This window comes from Atta colombica, unplaced genomic scaffold (genome assembly GCF_001594045.1).
Source record: "Atta colombica isolate Treedump-2 unplaced genomic scaffold, Acol1.0 scaffold163, whole genome shotgun sequence".
Lineage (NCBI taxonomy): Eukaryota > Metazoa > Arthropoda > Insecta > Hymenoptera > Formicidae > Atta > Atta colombica.
This window is the reverse complement of record NW_017259254.1, coordinates 2,872,224-2,874,176: the sequence shown is the minus strand read 5'-3', so window position 1 is coordinate 2,874,176 and position 1,953 is coordinate 2,872,224. Positions and strand designations below refer to the sequence as shown.

At 24.1% G+C, this 1,953-nt stretch overlaps 1 protein-coding gene across 7 annotated transcripts in view; it reads left to right on the top strand.

The window, feature by feature from the left end:
* Positions 1-1,953, top strand: part of LOC108685983 (transcriptional repressor CTCFL-like) — a 14,366-nt gene that overhangs the window by 9,533 nt on the left and 2,880 nt on the right. For all 7 annotated transcript variants that reach the window (XM_018191003.1, XM_018191001.1, XM_018191007.1 and 4 more), the window contains exon 7: positions 201-351. In XM_018191003.1, coding sequence (XP_018046492.1) covers positions 201-351 — 151 coding nt within the window. The remainder of the gene's footprint in view (positions 1-200; positions 352-1,953) is intronic.

Here is a 1,953-nt window from a genome sequence, read left to right as displayed (position 1 = left end):
CTAGAATTGTAGTTCTTTTATAAATAATGTGTATTATATAATTTATGTATTTCCTTATAATTTTTTTAACTAGTTTTTATTTTTAAATATTATAATTTATGATATTTAATGTAAAAAATATGTTTCATTCTTATTTTATTGATTCTGTAATAATGAATAATAAATATAATAAATATAATAAATATTTAATAATTTTTTAGTGTCCACATTGTACATATGCAAGTCCGGATACATTTAAACTAAAACGTCATCTTCGCATTCACACCGGAGAAAAACCATATGAATGTGATTTTTGTCAAGCAAGATTTACTCAATCTAACAGTTTGAAAGCGCATAAATTAATACATAATGGTAAGTTTTATTTAGAAAAATACATATTGCTTCCAGGAAGTCTTTAAGATCAATTGAGTAAAATAATAATGGCTTTAGTATAAGGAAATTTAAAATAATGTTATTCATTTAAATATGATATAATTTGCATATCTTAAACATAAAGATTTATCTCTCACGGAATGCTAGAGATTCAGATTTAATTTCCAGCTGAGGTAATATTTTTTGCAATAAGTTCTCTCTCTCTTTACAGATTTTAAGATTAAATTTGGAGGAATGTTTTAGATTGATTATGTTGAAAGTTCAATAGTAATTATATTCTGAGATAAATTCATTTAAAGAATACGTATATATGTATTATATACGTATTCTTTATAGTTTAACATCTAACTTCGACCGAAAGTTTGCATTTTTCATATTTAGATGACATAAAGATTAATTTTATTTTAAAAGCTGTAATAAAAATTAAAAGTATGGTATTCGAACATTATATTCAGAAATTATAGCATTCGCGTTGCATTAGTATTATTTTTAAAACTTGGTAGAAAAAACTATATAAATATAATATATATTTTTTATTGTATCTTGTAAGACAATACGGATTCAATCTCCATTTGACGTAGTTCCACATGCATTACACATGCAAATAGAGAAAAAATTTGACATGTGTTCGGTTTTAATGTGACTGCTTTCAATGTTTAAAATACATGTAATTTCTCTGCTTTATTCTGTATTTACTGAGGATGATCCAAATTATGATGTCAAAACATCTAAGTTATTGTTAATATTTTAATAAATAATTTGTTGTACACTCGGATATCCAGTCTCTTATTGGTTTCTTTTATTATACAGGGTGGGGCAAAGGTATCAGAACCCCTGAATATCTAGGAAAATATAAATTTTATAGAAAAGTGTTTCAGATAAAAATTGATCTTTTTATTGATCTTATCAATTTGAAGTGGCGTCGCTAAGATCAAAGATAAATCTATTTTTTTTTAATGGAAACTCCCAGTTTTCATTACATAATCTTTATCTTATCTCAAGCTTTTCAAAATATTTTTCCATTAACTAATTTTGCTGCGTTTAGCAGAAAAAGCAGCTTTGCAACTATTGTAAAATTCTTTAATATACTTGATTTTGCCCTTAATTTTTTATTGAATTTAAATATATAAACTAATCATATTAAAGAATTGAATACAAAACAGTTACAAAACTATTTTTTCTGCTGAACGCAGTTTTTTTTTAATTATAAGGCTTGAAAGTTACATTTGAGAGTTATCACAGATCTGGAAAACTGGGCAAAGTCATTGAAATTGAAATTGGTCATGGAAAATTGAGAAATGTCAGAGGAAAATGTAAAAAAAGTATGGAAGTCTTTTTAAATTTGCTTACAATTTTCTTAAACTGCTCCTATTCTAAATAATTGTTATAACTTTTTAAATAACTTTTTTAAATATCTATTTTATAGTTAAATATGTTCAAAACTCGCGCACTTTTAATAAAATAATTAAAATTGATATTTTATTCGAGTGTGTTTATTCAGTATTTTTATTCGATTGTTCTTTTTCATAACTGCATTCTTTTTTCCAATACTAATTTATTTTTTGTTGGTTTGAATTTGTA